The sequence below is a fragment of the Syngnathus leptorhynchus genome, chromosome 16 (genome assembly GCF_054491065.1).
Source record: "Syngnathus leptorhynchus isolate UIUO chromosome 16, UIUO_Slep, whole genome shotgun sequence".
NCBI lineage: Eukaryota > Metazoa > Chordata > Actinopteri > Syngnathiformes > Syngnathidae > Syngnathus > Syngnathus leptorhynchus.
In genome coordinates, this window is record NC_141210.1 from 1,213,100 (window position 1) to 1,232,924 (window position 19,825).

A 19,825-nucleotide genomic window follows, 5' to 3' on the forward strand; every position below is an offset into this window, starting at 1 on the left:
ATGCAACTGCACTGAATGTATTCATCATCGTTTATTTACAAAATGTACAAAGTGTTGATTTGTTTTTGTTTTTTAATTATTATTATTATTTTTTCTCCAATGCATTTCAATGGGTGTCAATCATCATATCGTATCTTAATCCCGCTGACAATAAATACTAAAATAAAGCTTAAAGTGGTCGTGTCTAAAAAAAAAAAAAAAGGCACAAAAGATCGGCTGAACACACATAATGAAGCATTATTACCTGTCATTCGAAGTGTTTTATTTACGTTTGTCAAATACAGGAATTTCATGTACAGAAGAAGTTGGAAGCGGAGAATGAAGAAGCTGTACACTATTTACACATCATAACAATATGCTCTGCAAGAATCACCTTCCGAGAGGTCAAATGATGGCAAATATCAATCAACAACCAACAGATAAAAAGGACGCACATTAACAACGGACATTTAGGCGTTTGGATCATTTCAGCTCACACTTCCTTTTAAGAAAGTTGATTTTTTTTTCTTTCTTTTTACTGGAATAAAACCTCTTTGTGGTTGTCTTTTGAAGAACAAACACACACCAAAAAAAAAAGAATAGAAGTTATTTGAAATACATTACCCCTGAATCTCAACCGCTTTCAGACAGAGGCAGGTAGAAACAGGGAGACTATTCCATAGTCACTTTGTTTTATCTGTGTAGGTCTGAGAGAAAGAAGAAAGCACTACAGGTGGGCCTTTTTTTTTTTTTTTCTATACCCATTTAAAACATATCCCCCAAATTATTTACAGCTGATCTTTTCTTTCTTTTTTTTGAAAAATGTCATTGTATAAATGATACAAAGCATGGTTATCAATAGCAACGACTGTGTTTTTATCTTTTGTTTGGCCTTCATTCATTTCCATGCGGCGTACTGGCTGACTAAATTCTCACCAAACGTTCTTCGCAATCTCTTCAAAAAAAATCTTACCTGGTCATTTTTTTTTATCTTGAAATAATCATCTTGGAGTTAAACCTTCTTCAAATATATCAACAGTGTAGTGAGAGTTGTCCAGAGTTCTGGACAGATGTGCTTATTTGCCACTGAGGCTGAGCAAGTCCATGAAGGAATTAAAAAGCCTCTCAAGCCAGCTCTGGTTGGCCATGCACTGCTGCACCACCTCCTCCTGGCCCGGGTCGTCTGCGGCCTGCTCGATGCTGTCCGTCTGGGCACAAAACGGACTTTCAGCGTATGATTTGCTATCCGTCCGTCTATCTAATGGTTAGAATTTTTGTTTTGCAGCCCACAGGACACGTTTTTCAAAAGGACTTTGTGCATTTGCAAAGTGTAATGTGTTTGTTTTGGAGTAATGGCTTCTTTCTGGCACAGTGGTCTTTTCAGCACGTGGCCACAATATTCAGTAGATAATGACATATTCTTAGCATGTTGGCTTTTGTTTTTGCCTTGATAGGCACATCCCGAACCAAAGCACGTTCAGACATTTTTCTCCTTCTTGAGAAAATAACAATTGATTTGTACGCAGAGTTTTTGGGGTGACTCTGTTTGTATGGTAAGAAGGTTTCAGTTTAAACTGGTGAAAAAGGGCAAGTGGAATTTTACGAGATGGGGCTAAAAAGACGAGCTCTTCGTATTTGAGGGCAAAAGTGCAGTCTTACCTCCTTCTTGCAATGGAGAAAGGTGTGATACTTGTAGTGGTGAAGGGAATGATACAGACTGTAGATACGGCATGTTTCCATGGAGAGCTTCAAATCCTGAAAAGGAATTAAAAAAAAAAAAAAAAATTTGCCACTTGATATTGGTCGTGCATAAAGTAACAGAAAAATGGTCTAAGAGTGTTTGGAATACAATGTGAGTAAACAAATTGACATCATTTAACACAAGAAGTCTCTCTTTCTCCTCATTGTACACAAAAAAAAATAAAAAATCCAAGAATCCTTCCCTGAACGTATAAGATGATGTTGTCATGGCAACAGCAGCAGCAGCAGCAGAAGAAGCGGCAGCACTTACTTGTTGCTTAGGAATGCTCCTCTTGCAACGGTTGAGAGTTTTGCGGTTGTAGCCCTCGCCACCGAGTCGAACTTTGACACTTCCAGATTCCAGCGGGTCTGCTGTCATTTTTGGAAATAGATGAAGAGCTTCCTAGTGAGACAAAGAAAGCAGGAAAGAAATGTAACTTGTATTTGAAGCACCTCCTGCTGTTTCGGACTTACCTGGTGCTGAGCACTCATGGTGACTCTCCTCAACAATCTTTTTTTCTGCTCATTCAGCAGACTGTCAATCTTCCTCATGGGTGGCAAGTATAACTCATCTAAGAAACAAAACATATTTTAGAAACCCGGGTGAAAAATTGTAGTAGTATGTCAGTTCTCACCGTCCGTGTCCTCCAGGGCTTGGATCATGTCCGGATCCAGCGCCGTGCTGACCAACATCTCCACGTAGCTCCGAAACATCTCTCTCATGGCCCGGCTATTTAGTCCAAGGCGCAGAGGCCCTGAAAAGACAAAGAACTCTCGCTGAGCACACTGAGCAAACATTGTGATGTTTTCCCGCCCGCCCGCTGATACCCACCTTCGTCTTCACTGGGGAGTGAGGAATCGGATTCGGAGGAGGAGGACAACAACTCCTTCATCCACTTCTTCCTCTTCTTGGGAGGAGCCTCCGTCTTGTCCAGTGTGCTCTTGCCTCTGGAATGGCGCACCATCTTCTTGTCAACTCCTCTGTTTTCCTCCTTGACGCACTGAACTTGACCTCTCCTGACCTCCAGCACCTCCCTGGTTGCTATGCCTCTGGCCAAGTCCTTTTCGGCGACTCTCTCTTTGGCTTGAAGGCGATCCTTCCCCTGTTTGTCCTTTTCCTCTTGTCGCTTCCTGTCTAGTTCCTCCCTCTCTCTGAGTTCCCTGTTCCACTTTTCTCTGTCTTTGTGTTCCCGCTCGGGTTCTGTCGTCTCCTTGTCCTTTTCTCCTCTCTGCTGACTCTCCCATTTGTCTTGTTCTTTGTTGTCTTCACTTTGCTCAGTCTCCTTTTCTTCCTTTCTGTGCCTTTCTCTCTGCTCCAACTTTTCCTTGCGCTCTCGTTCCTTTTGCTCCTTCTCCCGCTCTTTCTTGTCCTTCAGCTCCTTGTCTTTGGGTCTCTCCTTGTCTCTGTCGTCTCTCTCCACTCGCGGTGGGGTGGAGAGTTGTTTTGGGAGCGTTTGCCGCCTGTTTGGAAGAAAAGAACAAGCTGGACCGACCGAGACCATTTGTAGCATTGTCTTCTACGGTGGGGCTCACAATCTTGGAGCATCTTCATAAGTTTACCACTAAACTGAAAACTAAAGCTAAAAAAACCAGATAGCAGATTCTCCACTTTGATAGTTTTCTACAATCTAGATTAGAAATAAAACAACTGAGCATCTGACTTACCTCAAAGTCAGACCAGTTCTGTGCCATGGCTTTCTGGAACATACTCGGACATAGTCTTTCTTGTTGACGTTCTCCAAGAACTTCACATACAAACGCTGGTATCGCATTTTAGCGTCGCCAAAATAACCCAGATACTGTGGGAAGAGACATTTAGAAGAAAAACAAACTTGAGGGCTTAACTGGTGCCATTACCTTTCTCACCTTGAAAAGATTTTCAAGACATAAGTCAGTAAGTATCACATGAGCATGTGCTCATTGGATTTTATTTTTCCTTCAAGTGTCTTTTGGGCGCAGCATTTCGTGTAGGGGAAAACTCACGTTACTGGTTGCGCAGAACTGCCTTTGACCATCCTTGATCTCCGGGCTGAATTTTTGGAGCAAGGCTTTCTGCACTCTCCAGATTGGCGGCGGCTCCCGACCCGTCTGCAAAGCCATCTGACAAACCACGGGTGCTATTTATGGCCGCTTATTAATCCTTCCCGTGAGCTGAGGAGGAACTCACCTTGAGCGTCCCGATGTCCTCGGTCCGGATAACAAACTCATCCCGTTCTCGGAAGATTCCCTCGCCTCCGCTCTCGCTGTCTTCCGCCTGGCTTTCCCCCGCGATGGCGGCGTCGGCCTGTTTCTTGGCCAGGTGCAGGGCGGTGAGTCGCTGGGATGCCGGGGCTTCTTCCGGGGTGGGTGGGGACGGAGGCGGCGATGAAGAAACGGATGGTGAAGAAGACGAAGAAGAAGAAGAGGAGGGAGAAGCCTGGCCAGCTTCGGGTTCCTGGTCCTGGTCAGAGCAGGATGGGGGAGGTGTGGTGGACGGAGGGGCGATGGAGTGGCTCTGAGGAAGGTTGGAAAGAGGCGGAGATGGGAAGGCGGGAGGGGAGGTGGAGGGGGGTGGCGAGGTGCCCGCAGTTGGAGCTGCTTGGTAGGAAACCTGCTGCTGCTGCTGCTGCTGTTTACAGGGAGGAGAAGAGGGATCCACCTCTTCATCCTGCTGGATCGGCGCCGGCGACTTGGCGGCGGAGACAGACAGACGTGCGGGAGGGAGCGGCGAGGGTGAAGAGTAGGTGGGTGGCGAAGGAGAAACAGAGGCTGATGCTGGAGCCAGCGACGGGCCTGATGAGGAATCTGGAACACAGGAAAGGGGGGGGGGGGATCAGCTTCACCTTCAGCTCGGCGATGCGGAATGAAAGGCACGCCACCGAATGATCTGCTGGGTTTTACTTTGTTGGGCTGGACTATACATTTTCATATCAATTATTTGAGGAGTAAATCCGCATATCATTGATGCTCATTGAAATTCATTGGAAGAAAAGAAATACTTTTGTGCTGCTGAAAACCAAAACAGCCTTCAAAAATATTGATAAATAATTAATTTTCCATTAAAAAAAGGGAGGGGGAAATAAAAATTGGGTTGTGGAGTTGCGAGGGGGATAATAAATATTCATATAAAAAATACATTTAAAATGTATATATATATTAATATAAAAATATAATCGAATGTCACAAAGCTTTTTAAGGTGTCAGTAAAAATGACTTGCTATTGTCATGCTGTCCTTCTGTAAATAAGTGAACCCAATTTGCAAGTCCCAACAGCGTGGACACATGGACAGTAGCAAGTGACTTGGCAGATGATCTTAATGGTCTGCTTCTGAGGGTTGTCCTCATCAGTGATGAAAGTTTTTGGCAAAGCATTTCAAACCCGTCGTGAATGTTCCGCCACCTGCTAAGCCTAAATGCTTTGAGAGCGGATGACCATGTCATTTTTGAACAAAGAGAACCAAATTAGATTGATGAGAAAAAAAAAGATGACGGTATTACCTTCAACTTTGGAAGCCTCTGACCTCTGTCTTTCAGATGCTCTGTCCTCTTTGTTCACCTTCAGCTCTTCCAGAGCTTCCTCGGTGGTCCTTTTCCCTCCTCCCCCTTCTTCCTCCTCCCTGTGTTCTTCTGTCGCCTCACTTTGGCTCTCCTCTTCCTCTTCTCTGTTGGACTGTGAGGAGACGAAATGGTTCTCCTCTGGAGCGTGAAGTTGATTGTACGTGAGCATTCCCGCTTCACCGTTAGCCATAGCGGTGACCAGGGGAGGAATGGCGGGAGGCAAGGGGCTGAGCGCGGCGGGCTCCTGCGGGGTTGGGGGAGAGATAGTCGAAGGTACTTTCACCATAGCAGAGGCCAGAGAGTGAGGAGTGTCATAAAGGGCGGAGATGGCGGACGAGATGCTTTTCTGCAAGTCTTGGTTTTTACTGACCGAGTCTTCTTCGTCAGAGGAGAACGACGGCAGGGCCTCCAGGTTCTCTTTCAGTTCCTCATCCAGAGGTTTACAAGGACTGGGGCAACTACTGAGAGCTAAGTCCACCCCCTGGCCTCCCCTCTCCTCGCCGAAGGGCTGCTGCGGCGATAGTGGCGGTGTGGGAGTTATGGGTCTGATCCCACCTTTCAGAGAGGAACACGTGTCCATGCTCTCCTCTTCACACCTGTCATCTACCAGTTGGAGGCCTGGCTGTTTTTTGCCCGTCTTCAAGAAGTCCAAAAAAGATGACATAAAGCCAGGTTTAAAGTCAAATGCTTTCTCGTCAACCTGAAAAAAAAAAAATGAATAGAACAGAAATAGTGGATCTTTTATGAGAAGAAATGATTAACAATGCTTTTATGCGCAACGCCACCTCGGTACTTTTCTTTTTCTTTTTAATCTTCTCCAAGACTGCACCTACCAGTCAAAGTCTTATATTCAGCCTCAAACAACGGACTTTAAGGTGCTAACAAGAAAAAAAAATATGTTTATTCCATTCAGAAAAAAATCTTTGAAGAAAACAAAACAAAATAGTTCTCGATAGTGACTGAACACGTAGATCCTCGTCATTGCCACTGTTTCATAGATTTCCATCAACATATTTTAAGCTGTCCCAATTTCATCATTCAAATGTAAATGAAGATTATTGGTAGTAAGGCTTGAGAGACAGCAGGTGGCAGCATGGATCGTGCACTTGAAGAACAAAAAAAAAAATACAGTAACTATGGCAACGGCTGCCCTGGTAACAGTGATCTCTCTCCTCTCTTTTGTCAGTCAGAGAGAACTGGCTGTCAGTCAGCTCAAAGCTTCCTTTCCCCCCCAAATCCGATGATCAGAAAACCGCACATTTGTCTTCTTCCTTTTCCAATGTCAAGTCATCGTGAAAACACGCTCCACACATAAAGGCAACTTACAGAATTGGAGAGTTTCTGCATAGCGCCCCAGGCTTCGGGGTTCAACGGATCTTCAATTTCTTTCTTCCACGTAGTCTGTGTTGGAATCTGAAAAAATAAGAACCAAAAATGTCATTCTTTGCAAAAGATGTGGATCAACTCAAATCACTAGATGTTAAGGTTGTGCTCTATCGTTCTAAAATTGCAGGACTACAGATTTGGGGGGGGGGGGGGGAATGCCAACCCTCCAAAGCAGCACCTACAAAAAACCCAAATCAGCAGTATAACCATGGTTACCAAGTCGCCACAATGAGAACATATCTCCAAATACAATCACGTAACTGTAAAGGAGTTGGACAGAAGGTGCTTTCTTGCAGCTAAAATATACATCACACATTTCATGTTCAAACCGTAAAAGAGATAAATCCCGATTGAAATGGCAATGCCACATTATATCCCTAGACCAGAATAGCGTGACATTTTTTAATCAGACTATTTGATTTCTCAAATTAAATGACATAACGTGGCCGCTAGCTATTTTATAGCATAAAAAAGGGCCTATCATTTACTACATAGTGAATGAAATGAGAACATATAGAAAAATTCATGCATCAAACATTTCTGATTCTCAGGTCTTAGAATCACTGCTTAGCCACTTTTTTTTTTTTGTCATTTTGCCACTCCTCTGTGAAAAAGCCGCTTGATTCGCCCTCAAGCTGTTGTGAATAATTTGACAGAGGAGATGAGAAACTCTCAGCTTTGGTCACACATTGCACAGAGCCAGTCCATTCAAATGTGCATAGTAAAAGCCGTATTGGCGTCATTCACGGGATCTTTTCAGACTTTGATGTAGATACCTCTCCAGAATTCTCATGATGCATCTTGTCCCGCGTGGGATTGATCTCATTTCTGCTGTTGTCGATATTGGCGCTGGGTCCAGGACTGGGGCCCAGCGATGGCGCTGACCCCATGGATCCGTCAGACAGAGCTGGATCGGTGCTGGACAGTGAATCGGTCCTCAGCAAAGATTCTGATGGGGGCATGGCAGAAGCCAGGAGAGCCACCTGAAAGACACAGCAGCACTTGAAGAACTTCAAGTCAGACATTTTGGTCTTATTTGACCGATTTTCACTCTACCTTGACAGGGCTGCCTGGATCTTGTTGCAGCTGTTGGGCCGGTTGCTGCACATGTTGTTGGTAATTGTGTTGCTGTTGTTGGTGATGTATGGGGTGGTGGGAGGGGGGCACGTGATGATGCAAAAGATGTTGCGATATATGCTGGTGGTCCAGCTGATGTTCGTGCGGATGCTGTTGGAGATGCTGCGCGTGGCTGAAGTGCTGCTGCTGCTGCTGCTGCTGCTGTTGATGCTGATACGGGAGGTTGCGTGCTTTATTCATATCTTGATGAATTTCCACGTGTCCTTCCTCCCTCCTACCTCGACCTCTCCCCCTCCCGCGACCCCGTCGACTTTCTCCGGCCGCCGATCCCATCAGGCCTCGGCAGTAAGAAGGCTCCGGAAGAGGGCGTATTCGTGGTCTTCCTCTAGGGCGAGGAGGGCCTTCACGTTTGGGTTTGGTGGGTTTCCTCCCTCTTTTCTTTGGGCCGTCCTGGGGGAGGAGTGCTTGAGAATGCGCGAGGGAAGGATAAGTGGACGGGTGGCAGAAGTCCATGTCGGCCATCAGTGGACTGAGCCCGCCGACTCCGGGCGTACCGCTAGACTTTCGACAACTAGAAACCAAGTCAGGGAGGAGATCGGGAAGGCGTCGACTGTTTAGTCGTATATCGGCCGGACCGTCGGCTTTATCTTCATCGTCTTCAAATTCATACTCTTGCGCGTAATTTTTCTTTGCGAGAGTCTGGGGTTCACGCCGCTGTTTCAGCAAATGAAAGGAGCTGGTTTTTAGCATTTTTTTCGGTCGGGATGAACAAAAAATGGCCGAGGTCATCCCAGGATTGCCGGAACCTCCGCCGACTTCCACAGATGCGGTCATTTTGTCTTGAGCGGTTGGATTCAATCCCATAGCGGGGGTCTGTGTCTGTATCAGGCCGAGTTGATCGGTATTGACAGTTGAGGGCAGATCGTGGGTCTTCATCGAGTCAAGGTCTAAATTCAGATTTGTATTTCCAGATCCGGAGAGAGCGTGACAATATTGTCCGTAGCCTTGATCTCCGTGATGAGCGACCAGACCGTAACGTTGTCCCCCGTCTCCTGTTTTTAGGACATCCATGCCCTCTTGCCCACGAGCTTGGGGAAGATCCTCTTGAGAAGTCTGTCCAGTCACTGAATTTCCAGCACAACTGGACTTATAGTTTGCTGAGCAAAACATGTCATCCATTCCTGGGAAGAAAGTCCTGTCTTCGTCATTTAAGAGAGAGTCTGAAAAGCAGATTGACGTTAAAGACGTAAACTGCTCCTGATTTGGATTCAGTCTTGTTTTTCCACCGGGGCTGACGGTGTCATACTGATGTTGCTTAAGTGGCTCCATCTGGGTGTGGGACAGATGGTTTTCCGTCTCTCTCGGTTGGGACTGTTGGAGTTGTTGGGGGGTTCCTACGTTTGCTGCCATCCGATGTGCCTGCGGATGAGCTAAATGAGAAAGTTGATGGTGACTGTGCGCTTGGTGTTGATGGTGTGCGTGGCTGTGAGATTGGTTGACATGGTGGAAATGAGAGGTGCCGGGTAAACCCATGTCCGGTTCTGACAGGAAGCCGTGAAGCTCTGTTGGTTGAGGATGGTGGTGGGATGACAGACTGTGTTGTTGCCTATGTCTTTCCCCAGCCACAAGGTCTCCTTCTGCACCAATCCTGATGCCGTGAGACAGAGAGCCTCCGCCATCTCTGCTCCTGGACTGCGAAAGACGCTGGTCCAACATATCTAGCGTGGTGTTCTGGTTGATACGGCTTTGCTCTCTGGGTGTTCCCAGGCTATAGCTCTGATTCTGTAGCTGGAGTTGCAACTGTGAGGACTGATTCTGCGTATGGGAATCCACCCCTGCCAGCCCCGCTCCTCGAGATGATCCCATCATATCTTGCTGGCTCAAGGGATGTTGCTGCTGTGCTTGCTGGGGGTCCATTTTAGTCCGCGACATGACAGAATGCAGCATCTGACTTTGCTGAGGACAATCCGGCGGCGAGTTCATCATCTGGTGCGAAGCCTGATTTTGTCGCACATCTGTGGTATTGCACAAATAGGAAGTATCTGTCCCATCCGAAGCCTTTTTTAACTCCATGTGAGGATGCGAGTGAGACTGATGGGGGGGTTGGCTTTGAGAATGGGGTGACAGGTGGGAGATATGGTGGGAATGTGGGTGCTGCGTGAAGGGGTCCCCTCTTGCGTAGTGACCAACAGAACCCAGGGAGTCGTGTTCCGATTGATGCGAGCGGTTAGTATGGGAAAGAGAGTCTGTGACCCCTTCAGAAGTGGATTTCGATATCGGTAAGTCAGACTTGGTCTGCTGCTGCTGCTTCTTCTGTGATATTTCCAATTGACTACTCAACCCACTTGTGACTTCGCTAATAGATGTTTCGGGATCCGGAGTGCCAGCGCTATTTGTACGAATGACACTGTGGAGGTGGTAACGTTCCTCTGAGATCTTGTTCATGTCATAAGTCACTCCCTTAGCTTCTGTGTCTTCAGATAATGGGAGTTGGGATCTGTGCAAAGACGGTTGATGATGCTGTGCGGAATGAGAAGAAGTTGAACTTTGTGTGTGGAGTAATTGCTGGATGAGGAAATCGTCATCTTCCTCCTCTTGGGAGCGCTCGCCTCCAAGCATGTCGGTCTGTGTTTTTGGTTTGGGCGGTGTTGAGTGGTAGGGCTGTTGGTGTGTTTCGTTCATGTGATGGGACGATGCCATGAATGTAGGTGAGAGCATGGAGGGTAGGTATTTGCTGGCTCCTGAACTTCCAGGGGATTGTGCGGGTCGTGCAGAAGCAGGAGAGTGCAACCCGGGGTGGGGCACAGTAGAACTGATAGAAGGTGCGGGACTGGACTCGTTCAAGTGGTACGAATTGCCGCCTCCGCTGGCGGCGCTGGCGACCCCGCTCCCGGAACCTGCAGATCCAAGTCCGCTATCGAGTGAGGAAACTCCAGATGCCCCACTTCCAGTTGATCCCGCAGCATTTCCATACCCTAAAGAAGGACTTTCTGCTGCTCTTCTGTGAGAAGCTGAACTAAAGCTTGAGTCCCCAAAGACAATTTCCGCTGAGAATGAGCGTCCGCCTGAGCCTAAATCAGCGTAAGCCTTCCCTCCGTTCCCTCCGATGTCTCTCGGATTCGGAGAACCAAAGCTAGCGCAAGACTGAGACATGTGAGTCGACGCTGGCTGGTTAGGAGAGTACGATTGGGCTTGTTGCTGGGGAGGGGTCTGGCCCGGTAGACTCGTGCTCGATTTAGACCCCGGTGGAGAACCGTAAGCCGAGAGGCGGGCTTTGGGAGCTGACTGGGCCGATGACACCGCCGGCAAAGGAGGCGGCACCGGTACCGGTTGAGGTGGGGGCTGCTGACGAGAGGGAGCGGACAAGGTGCCGGTGCTTGTCTTGGGGTTTGAAGATGACGAAGAGGTGCCGGACGAAGCCGTCGGCGGGGTCTGTGAGGTTCGCGATGAAGATGACGTGGAATTTGATGAGGAGCTGCCACTTGTGGAGCTCTTGTTTTCTTTCGACCCAGATAAGGAGGAGGCCAAGCTGGAGGAAGAAGAGGTGTAGGGTGTTTGAATATTGGGTTGATACGCTTGTGACTCGGACTGTAATGAGGGTTTGGGATCTGATGGTGGACTGTGCTCCTCTAAGGAACTACAGGACATACCGGCGTGACGGTGTTGGCTCGGCATTTGCTGAAAGCCCATTGACCCGCCGCAACTGAGATATTGCTGGAGTGGGAGTGGAGTGGAATGAGCTGGGGAGGAACGTTGGTAATGTTTTATGACGGTATCTTGACGGGGAATCGCCCTCTCGTGAGGAGGAAGTGGCTGTGGAGGGGTTGTGGGTATCAGGGCTGGAGTAGAAGAAAACATGGAGGGATTATAGAGCTGAGAGGACTGGTTGTGAAGTTGGGATGACAGTAGGTTAAACTGGGGAGGGGGCAGGTGGCAACTGGAGGAGTTGGGCGGGACGTGGTTTTGCGCCATTGGCGCTAGCTCCTGAGAGCTCCGGTAGGCGCTACTCTGGGAAGACAGCAGGCGATCAAATCCCAAGCTGGACTGGGAGGAGGTTTTAATGTGCAGCAGGGGGTCGTGAGGGGACAACAAACCGTTGGAACTTGGACTAAAGGTGGGGGTGTCCTGGAGGGATAATGAAGGAGTGAAGGAGCGTCCGGAAAAAGAGCCAGGATGTTGGTATGCCGAAAGGGCTGAAGAGGAGGGGAAGGAGCCGGAACCCGGAAGAGCTCCTGAAATAAAGAGCTCTGTCGGGGCCGCTGTGTGCATTGCTAAAGGACACAAATGGACATTCATTGGATATGGTCACTTCTTACCAGTCGCACGTCAAGATTCAATACATTGGGGAAAGTTCAAATGGGGGAACGACCCATTGGCAATTTTCCAAGATGGAAAGGATTATTTACAATCCTGCAGTATTTCACTAGGATTCCCCTAACATGCTGACACTTACCAGTCTGCCAAGAGGGAGTGCGAAATTGCGTGAGAAGGGAAGAAGCAGAGGGTGGGGGCTGTGGACCACGGGAATCTAAAGCTGAAATCAGATTCATGACGGATGGATCGGGACCCGAGGGGCCCGAGTGGTGGAGACTGGCATCAAACAGACCTGAAAGGCCTGGCAACAAAGCGCAATCTCAATTTCAGCAAACAGTTCACATTTTAAGGCAGAAATGAAAATACATGATGAATTTCACAAAACCTGAACCAAAGAGGGAGGGAAAAAAAAATCCTAAAATGGAATCACCACATGCCACTGTCTTTCCAAAAGTGTATTGATCGGTTGGATGGATCCTTATTGTCCAAACTTTTTTGAAAGTGATGCTTACCCAATGTGCGCCCACCCCAGGCCCCACCCTGTCTGGAGCCTCCCGGGTGGTGATTGGTTGCATAACTCTGGAGGGGGTGCGGGGTACCATAGGCTTGCCGGTGGAGCAGCTCCGAGTCGGGGTGTGATGAGCCGCCACTCCCGTACATGAGGCTGAAAACGACAAGTTCTTTTAGAAAATACAATAATGTCATAATAATTCAACTCAACCGTACCTGTGCAATGTTGACACTGTATCATTTTTTTATTCATTCATTTTTTTTAACTACTTGTCCTCATTTGGGCAGCTAATCATGCCACTAACGCTAAATCTAGAATAACTAAACCGATGTTTCGCCAAATATCGAGTCAGGGAGCATATTTGACATTACAAAAAGCAGCCTATGGCACAACACCAAACAAAGACATCACAAAAAAGTCCTTTAGTTTTATCATGTACTGTGCAGGAGTATTTGATTAGTCTATCAGTATGAATCACTGGCATGGGTAGGTAAAAATACATTACTATACATAGTTATAATGTCACACTTGATGAGTCATCGATTGTGGCAATTGCAGAAATGATTTTTTAAAAATGATGAAAAAAATAGCTATGCATTTCTCAGAATGCATGCAGTGATACCATTTTTGTTTTTGACTATATTATGTTCCTTGTTATTCATTTAGTGTGCTGGATGCTGATATCTCTTAACCAAAATAGAATCTTTTTTTTTTTGCAACAATGGCAGGGAAGTTCCATCTCATTCTGTAAGCCATTTCTTGCTTGCCAGTTTGTCCTGCATCACAGACATGCATAAATATGGAATGCTCATGCACGCAGCATTTTTCCACAGACAGCTCGCCAAAGAATCTGACGGAGGAGCGATGGTTGGTCATGGTTGGAGGTTGTCAAGGCGACCGCTAACGTGAAGCAGCGAAGCTAACAGCAGCTCGACTGAATTTAGTGAGGCTTCCAGGCCGCCCGCCCGCGCGCGTGCGCGCGCGCGCGCGTGCTTCATTCCAGCACACTGGCTGCATTGGCGTGGAAAGAAAATCGACTCAATGAATCATTTATTGGCGGGAGAAGTAAGTTGGGCTGGGTGCAACTGTAGTTCAGTGCTGAATGGTGTCAACGTAAAACGACTGTTTGCTAGATCTTTAGCCCGATCGCTAACCGGGGCTCCGGTCTCGGAAGAATGCGCGCGCGGGCGGGCGGGCGCGCGGGCGGAGGCTGTCAGCGTGCTGCATTGGCGGCACACGCTCACCAACATGTGTGCACGATCAGCCACCGAGGACAACTTGCCGGCCGGGAGGGCGGCCAGGCGGGCGACGAAACGCAACTTGCGGAAGGCATTGCATCTAATTAGCTGACGCTTAATCCGGCGACAGAACGAGGGCACGTTCGTCAGTCACGTGACGTGATTGCAAAGCATTGTTTACTAATCGGGGAAACGTCACATTTAGCATTACAACACTGGAGGCGTTTTGTCATTTCAAAACAATGCTCTCTCTCTCTCTCTCTCTCTCTCTCGCTCTCTCCGCCAATCAATTTTGCTGAGGAAATGTATTCCTGAGCCGTTTGCACTTGTCTGTTGAATATGTGCAAATAGTTGTCCAGACGAGAGAGCAGCAGTGAAGCGTGCCCCCCCCCTTCGGAGCTTCAAGTGTCTCCTGTCCTGTCCTGTCACGCGTGTGTTGTCTTAAGGCAGACAAAGCTGCAGAGGTAGGTGATGGATAACAATGCAGCCCCCGCGTACGGAGCCAGATGTCATGTGTCATTCTTCCACATGTCTCCGTTGAAATAAATGAAGCCCCCCCTTTTTTTTACACCCCCGCCCGATTCCCCGTACTGTCACTATTAACCTTCCATGGCATTTTCGAGACGCCCCCACCCCCTACCCCAGTTTGATGACAATACGCCTGACTGTACCTGAGTGGCGAGCGCCGTGCATTGAGCCCGCCTGGCTGAATGCAGGGGTACACACACACACGCCCCCCAAATCACCTCGCTTACCTTGCTTTGGCCGATCTGTCGTAACTCCATCCCGTCCCAGAGCCGAGATCTCCGAAGCCGGCTGCGGGATAATTCCTCTCCATGAAAAAGAAAGAAAAAAAAAAAAGGAGGCTGCCTGGATGAAGATGGGCAGCAGATTGTACGAGTGGGGTTGGGGGGGGGGGGGGAGAGAAAGAGAGAGAGAGAGAGAGAGAGAAAGAGAGAGACAGGGGAGGGGAGGAATGTCCTCTCTTCCTTCTCTTTGCGCTCGCTTCTGTTTATTTCTCTGCTTGACGAGCCTGGAGACTGGGAGGAATGGAGGGAGGAGGAGGAGAAGGAGCGAGTGGAGGAGGAGGAGGAGGAGGGGGTCACAGCAGCCAGGAGTACCTCCTCCCCTTATATTTCACTGTCTATTGTCTCCCGCGCTCAGCTCCACGTTCCTCAGCAGCTCCAATACGCAAGGCCACCACAGCAAAGCTATTTTGGCCCCTTTTCTTGACAAGAAAGACGCCATTTTTAAGACGATTCTTCTCTTCCGTCCCCTTCCTCCTCCAGTTCTCTCTCACGCACATGAATTTGTTACGCACGGCACGGCACGGCACGGCAGCGCTCTCGGTAGTATCGTGGGGGCCCTTGAGGAAGAAATTGGCTGTGCTGAACAAGCTCCGCTTTTTTTTTTATGGTCACTCGTCTGCCGTTTTAACGACAACCACATGCTGGAACGTGCAAAAGAATGGCGCGTTGACATCTTCCCGCCAGCACGTGCACGCGCGCGTACTTGTCTGTACTAGCCAGACAAGTTGGCTACAATTGTACATCCTCGAATATAAGCATCTTAATGGATTTATTGTGACTCAGCCGCATTATACACATAAAGTAGACGTACAAAGCAGTAATGCGGAGAGAGGAAAACAAAACAAAAACACAGCCCCACCCCTCACTTATACCCAATTAAGAGCATCTCATCTAAACATCTAAACGTCATCCTGTCAAAAGTGTCCATTCTGAGTTTATCAACTCCGCCTATAAATATACGTTATACAACATGCAATATTTAAACTTGACTCAAACCATCATCAAGCGCCAGCATCAACCACTTTGAAGCAGCTCTGGCTGGCTGGCTGGCTGGCTGGGCTGGGCTGGTTGGCTGGCTTACTGGCTGCTGGCTCAGACAGGGCTCATTCGTTGTCTCATGGGTTTGCAAACTCAGATGGCGCCCCCCTGTGGTCAAACAAGAGGCAACTCTTTTTGAGAGCTTTAAATTGGGACATTAAGTACATGAAGTTTTTGTGCAAGCTAGATGATTTTATTGACGATTCATTTATGAATATTATATACGTTTTTACATCCTATAATAGTTCATAATAATAAAGCTCATATAGCCGAAATATCATCATAGAGTGCCTGACTGTCCGCACAGCTGATTTAACAACATAGCTAGCCATTAGCCTGAATTGATGCTGCCACCATAAAATAGTGATTTGCTCAGCGAGCTGTCTGTTGTGCTCCTGCCAGATGTTGGCTGAGCATGCGATTTGACCGTCTGCCAATTGAATGCAGGCTGAAGATGCCATCGATTGATGTTGTACAGATGTTGCGGATATTGATATGAAATAAATGCGCAAATACCGCTGTGGAATAAAAAGGCTTTTTGTCATACGGACAAGTTACAGCGATTTTAAAACTGTGTAGGTGGAAGACGAATACTTGTTGAATGACAAAAATAATCTATTCATTCCATGCTGTGAAACATCTCAAAAGAATAATGAGCTCGACAGATGTTTTTTTCTTTTCTTCAGTGCAACCATCGACTCCCCTGGACAGGGCCTTCAGTCAATTGCAACCTTACAAATTTAGAAGATGTATAAGCTTGATTTATGACAGCAAAAAGCGGTTCAACTTTAAAACAATAGCCCCAATATGTTTTTTTTCCTGGTACACCTGCTTGTGATGACGACAAGTGGCTCTCTGACATTGCTATGGCAACCCCGGTTCCCTAATTTTTGCAGTCGAGAGCACAGTAAAGCATTTTTGGAGCAAGCTAATGTTGTGTTGCTGTCATTGGCATTGACGATGCAATTCACAGTGGAATGTATTACACGAATTATGAACTAACAGCAGCCGGCAAAGTCAATGCTCGGCTTCTTCAATCCCTGACCCCTCCTTGGTCAAACGCAGTTAACAATATTTCTATTCACTGCAGTGGCCTAAAAGTACTTGATACAACTTCTTAAAATGTGAATTGAAGACTTACCCTGAATAAGGTGGCGGCGGGGCATCGTGCATCCCGCTGCGGTTCAGAGCCTCGGTGTAACTTGGTAGACCCGGGGCGGTTGCCAGGGGCACCATCTCTGGGGCTGGACGGCCATCTTGCGCCATCCTCAAAGGAGGCAAGATGCAGGAAATCATTTAAGGGGCCATTTAAGTTGATGTCAAAAGAGTATGCCAGAGGGGATGGAAATTCTTTAACATTTCAATGCTGCATAAAAATTGCCAAATTCCAAACCACGGCTAAAAATAATCTTTTTAAGTACCAGATTTTCACTTTTTTTGGGGGGGGGGGTGAATTACATGACACGTGTCTTTTTGTTCTCATCATCTCTCCCTATCTTTTATTCTGCCATGTGGGGCAGCAGAAGCCTCCATCCCAAGTTGCCATGGCGACAGCACAGTACAAGTGAGTGATATATGATCATTTTACATTGGGCTTGGGGGAATTCTGCCTAGCAACAAGTGGATGAGGTAAAAGCAATCCGAGCAATTTTCAGTTGCATTGCTGCCCCCGCTAGTGGCTTCAAATTGGTTCCCCCACCAAACACAGAACTTACTGCACGGGTCTCCTTCCCCCTTTGTTCTTGGCCTTGTAGAAGTAGAAACCCAGCACAGTGGCAATCACAGCACACACCAATAATGCCAGGATCCCTGCCACCAGGCCTGCCACATCCACGCTTGGTGCTTCAACATATGAAAGCAGGTTTGAAACGTTTATGAATAGAGTCCAACGGAAAGACATAGAAATGTCAATCCGAATAAATCAAGTCATTCAAAGTATTACCGTAGCTTTCGATATACTCCTTCCAAAACACTTCCTGAACATGGAAATAAAAGAGACAGTAAACGTAACAAAGTATAAACTTGGTCACCTATGGAGGATCAAAACTGCCAAAATAAAAAAATGAAAATAATACATGTATGAAGTGAGAGATTCATGAAAACTGCCAAAATAAAAAAATGAAAATAATACATGTATGAAGTGAGAGATTCACGAATGAATTGAATTGTGAGATTTGCTTGATTTTGTGTGCTAAATGATGAAAATGCCTTTTGTTTTGTTGGAGCATCAGTAGTATTACCGTCTGAATGTCATCCTCAAACACTTCTCTGGCCTCTTCATATGTGCATATCTCCTCCTGACATTCCCTTTCGAGATCGTCCGGCACCACTAGTTCAAAGTCCCAGCTGTTATAAAGGAGTGAGCGAGACAGGAAGGCATTGGCTGACTGTCGGTCCACTAACGGTGAACTCCCTGTAAAACGCAGACGGGCAAACATTGACCTCTTGAACTTAAAGGTACACTATAAGCGCAAAACTCATTGTGGCATTGTCCATCCATCCTTTGTCATTGGAGTCATTGTAAAAGAAAAGAAAATGCTACAATGGCTTGAAATGTATTTTCAACATTTTCCACACAGAGTGAGAGAAAATGAAAGTAAAAGAAAGAGAGCGAGCGAGCGAGCGAGCAAGAGTGACAGACCAAGGAGGCTGTGTACAAATGCGCACTCCATTTTTTGCCTTTATATTCCAATTGAAAATTGTATCTCTTTTCCAATATACTTTCAAATAATCTGCTACTTTATGTTGCTTGATCACAAAAATTAAAAACAAGGTTGGTTTCGAATGGTAAGTTGGCTAAATGTGGGAAAATGTTTCAAATACAATACACGCGTTGGTAATGGCGTGGCCTACGAGTACAAACCCTATTCAGTAAATATGCTATAAGCTGAGATCAATTTATCAATCACTTCACTTTGGTATACTTCTAAGACTCACAATCTTCATGGTTTCTGATGCATGAAAGCAGGACACAAACAAACCTTGCTAATAGCTTCCATAAAGTTCCAGGTTACTCGGTCATACTTCATAGACAGCAAAATGGTTATATAAATAGTAAGTGAGCAGAGGTGTGGTTTACCTGAAGGCTGTCGGTAGGTGAGCGAACAGTAAGCCGACTGAAGAAAAACCAGTACAGGGATCCACATCATTAAGGCTGCCATTGAAAGAAAACAGACATGGAACCTGAAAAGGAAATAAATTCAAGTCAACATGTCTGATATGAGCCCATCAACTAATCACACTTACCTGCTTATCCGGCTGGCTCCTCCGGCAGTTTGTGTTCTTTCCCTCCCTCCTCAGAAAAACATGGGACTTAATCAACTTTAGGATATTTTAGTTCGAAACCTCAAGACTTGTCACACACCAAGCGTCGTCTTCCCAAAGCAAGCTCACGTCCCGAAAACCTGTCGGACAACATACCAGGCCGAGGGAGGGACCTCTTCAAACCTGTCTGCTTCACTGGCTGTCTACAACACAAGCACACACAAAGCATGGGACCACCGGCCATATTCTGTCAATCAACTTCCTGGAGGGCGGGGGGGGAATGGATGCTACGTCTCGTAGCAACTTTGAGGTCCCGAAAATAAATTCAATTTGATTTATTTAGCGCCACAACACAACAAAAGTGATATCAGGTTACGTTTCATAGATCTGAAAGAAAACATGTCAGCTTAATCCCAACAAGTAGTCATGAGGTTTTTCCACGCTCTGATGAGGAGGCAACTACTACATCAGCACATCACACCAATCTTATTTTCTCCTTGTATCTTGTTTCTGCTGAATCATCATGAATGCTTCGAGGTTTAGACATATACACTGATGTTTAAAATACAGTTGAAGTCAAAAGTCATCAGAAAAACAGGAATGGAAAATCATCTCTATTTAAGTGGAGTAAATGTTCGTACTAATTTCCCCACCACTGGTAGGCTATTCAATAAGGAAAAAATATTTCATTCTTTCATTTCAGGTGGATATTTGAGTTCACTAGAAAATATTCTTGTGTACACTCCATTCAAAACAAAAGAGTCTGTGCAGTTTTGCTTGCTGGTATTGGTCGTTTCCTTTTATACAGCTGTACAGTATTTCAAATAAAGCACAAATTTAGTGCGAGTCAGTTCTCAATGTGACACAACACAATCATTTGGTGACAATTTTAATGAGGTACAAAAACATGATTTTTTTTTTCTTTGAAGTCA

The 19,825-nt window shown here is 46.6% G+C and overlaps 2 protein-coding genes across 3 annotated transcripts; both read right to left on the minus strand.

Annotated features, from left to right (window-relative positions):
* Window positions 1-279: 279 nt before the first annotated feature.
* prr12b (proline rich 12b) lies at window positions 280-14,642 on the minus strand. 2 transcript variants are annotated; one of them, XM_085934775.1, is made up of 17 exons: window positions 14,538-14,642; window positions 12,546-12,697; window positions 12,173-12,334; window positions 7,699-11,990; window positions 7,419-7,625; window positions 6,583-6,669; window positions 5,627-5,956; window positions 5,197-5,500; window positions 3,887-4,503; window positions 3,703-3,819; window positions 3,385-3,518; window positions 2,552-3,180; window positions 2,355-2,474; window positions 2,194-2,291; window positions 1,991-2,122; window positions 1,639-1,734; window positions 280-1,187 (listed from the first exon to the last, which is right to left on the minus strand). In XM_085934775.1, exons 1-17 carry the CDS (start codon window positions 14,618-14,620, stop codon window positions 1,056-1,058), a joined length of 7,692 nt encoding a protein of 2,563 aa, XP_085790901.1. In that variant the 5' UTR covers window positions 14,621-14,642; the 3' UTR covers window positions 280-1,055. The 2 variants fall into 2 exon arrangements, with proteins under 2 accessions (XP_085790901.1, XP_085790900.1); XM_085934774.1 differs by having other exon boundaries at window positions 5,197-5,956.
* A 701-nt stretch (window positions 14,643-15,343) lies between these two features.
* Window positions 15,344-19,032, minus strand: prrg2 (proline rich Gla (G-carboxyglutamic acid) 2). The gene is made up of 7 exons (XM_085934075.1): window positions 18,876-19,032; window positions 18,709-18,812; window positions 17,870-18,042; window positions 17,572-17,605; window positions 17,345-17,471; window positions 16,771-16,896; window positions 15,344-15,737 (listed from the first exon to the last, which is right to left on the minus strand). Exons 2-7 carry the CDS (start codon window positions 18,788-18,790, stop codon window positions 15,707-15,709), a joined length of 573 nt encoding a protein of 190 aa, XP_085790201.1. The 5' UTR covers window positions 18,791-18,812; window positions 18,876-19,032; the 3' UTR covers window positions 15,344-15,706.
* Between the last annotated feature and the right edge of the window lie 793 nt (window positions 19,033-19,825).